This window comes from Myotis brandtii, unplaced genomic scaffold (genome assembly GCF_000412655.1).
Source record: "Myotis brandtii unplaced genomic scaffold, ASM41265v1 scaffold802, whole genome shotgun sequence".
Taxonomy (NCBI): domain Eukaryota; kingdom Metazoa; phylum Chordata; class Mammalia; order Chiroptera; family Vespertilionidae; genus Myotis; species Myotis brandtii.
This window is the reverse complement of record NW_005371230.1, coordinates 629,249-630,281: the sequence shown is the minus strand read 5'-3', so window position 1 is coordinate 630,281 and position 1,033 is coordinate 629,249. Positions and strand designations below refer to the sequence as shown.

General features: G+C 49.9%; 1 protein-coding gene across 1 annotated transcript in view; it reads right to left on the bottom strand.

Moving 5' to 3' along the window:
- The window catches only part of IRF2 (interferon regulatory factor 2), a gene marked incomplete at its 3' end in the record, with an annotated part of 72,911 nt that overhangs the window by 29,626 nt on the left and 42,252 nt on the right, over nucleotides 1–1,033 (bottom strand). Inside the window, exon 3 of the mRNA XM_005883871.2 lies at nucleotides 357–456. Coding sequence (XP_005883933.1) covers nucleotides 357–456 — 100 coding nt within the window. The remainder of the gene's footprint in view (nucleotides 1–356; nucleotides 457–1,033) is intronic.

Sequence of the window (1,033 nt, the reverse complement as noted above, 5' to 3'; positions counted from 1 at the left end):
GCGCCTGGGGACAAGTCACAGGTTTTCCAGAGCCTTCTTTACGAGCCCATAATCCAGGAGATTTTATATGTGTAGAAAAAAACAAAAATAAACACTGTGGTAGAACTGAAATTTGCTAAGAGAGCAGACCTTAAATGTTCCCAGTAAAATAACCCAAATAATTAACAGGTAAGTATGGGAGAAAGTAAAGGTGTGTGTTAACTCAACGGGGGGGCATCCTTTCATGAGGATCACCTATCTCAAATCATAACTTTAAATGTCTTACAATTTTATTGGTCAATTATACCACAACTACAAGAAAAAAGAAAGCATGAGAACGACATAGGGCCCCCCCGAACGATGCGGGGCATCGATACCTGTGTGGATGGCCCAGTTCCTGAAGAGCGGCGCGTCCTTCTCCACATCCCAGCCGTGTCTCGCTGCGTGCATCCAGGGGATCTGGAAGATCTTCTTTTCCTGAAAGGAGAAGCCAGTAAGAACTGCAGCCACGGGGCTCCGGCCAGCGCTGTGGAGGCGTCTGAAGTTCCAGCTGGTAAGGTTCCCCACTGGGCATCCACAGTAAAATCCCACTTCCCAGGTCCAGCCTCGGCACCTGCCAGGTGAGACTGAGGGCCAGGCAGGGCCTGGCAGAACAGGAATTCGGCCTGTTCCAAGGTCACAGGCGATGACTTGGGAGATGCCCATGTGCATTACCTGTGCCGTTTTCTTTAAAGGACCACAGACAACTGGCCTCTGCCTGAAACGTCTCGGGCTTATTTTATTCTCATCACTTATTTCCATCATTTGGTGAAGAGGAGCCCCAGCTGCCCCAGTAAATTAAAAATTAGGCAACTCTCTTGCCCTAACTGGTTTGGCTCAGTGGAGAGAGCGTCGGCCTGGGGACTGAAGGGTCCCAGGTTCGATACCCGTCAAGGGCATGTACCTTGGTTGCGGGCACATCCCCAGTGGGGAGTGTGCAGGAGGCGGCTGAATATGTTTCTCTCTCATCGATGTTTCTAACTCTCTATCCCTCTCCCTTCCTCTCTGTAAAAAA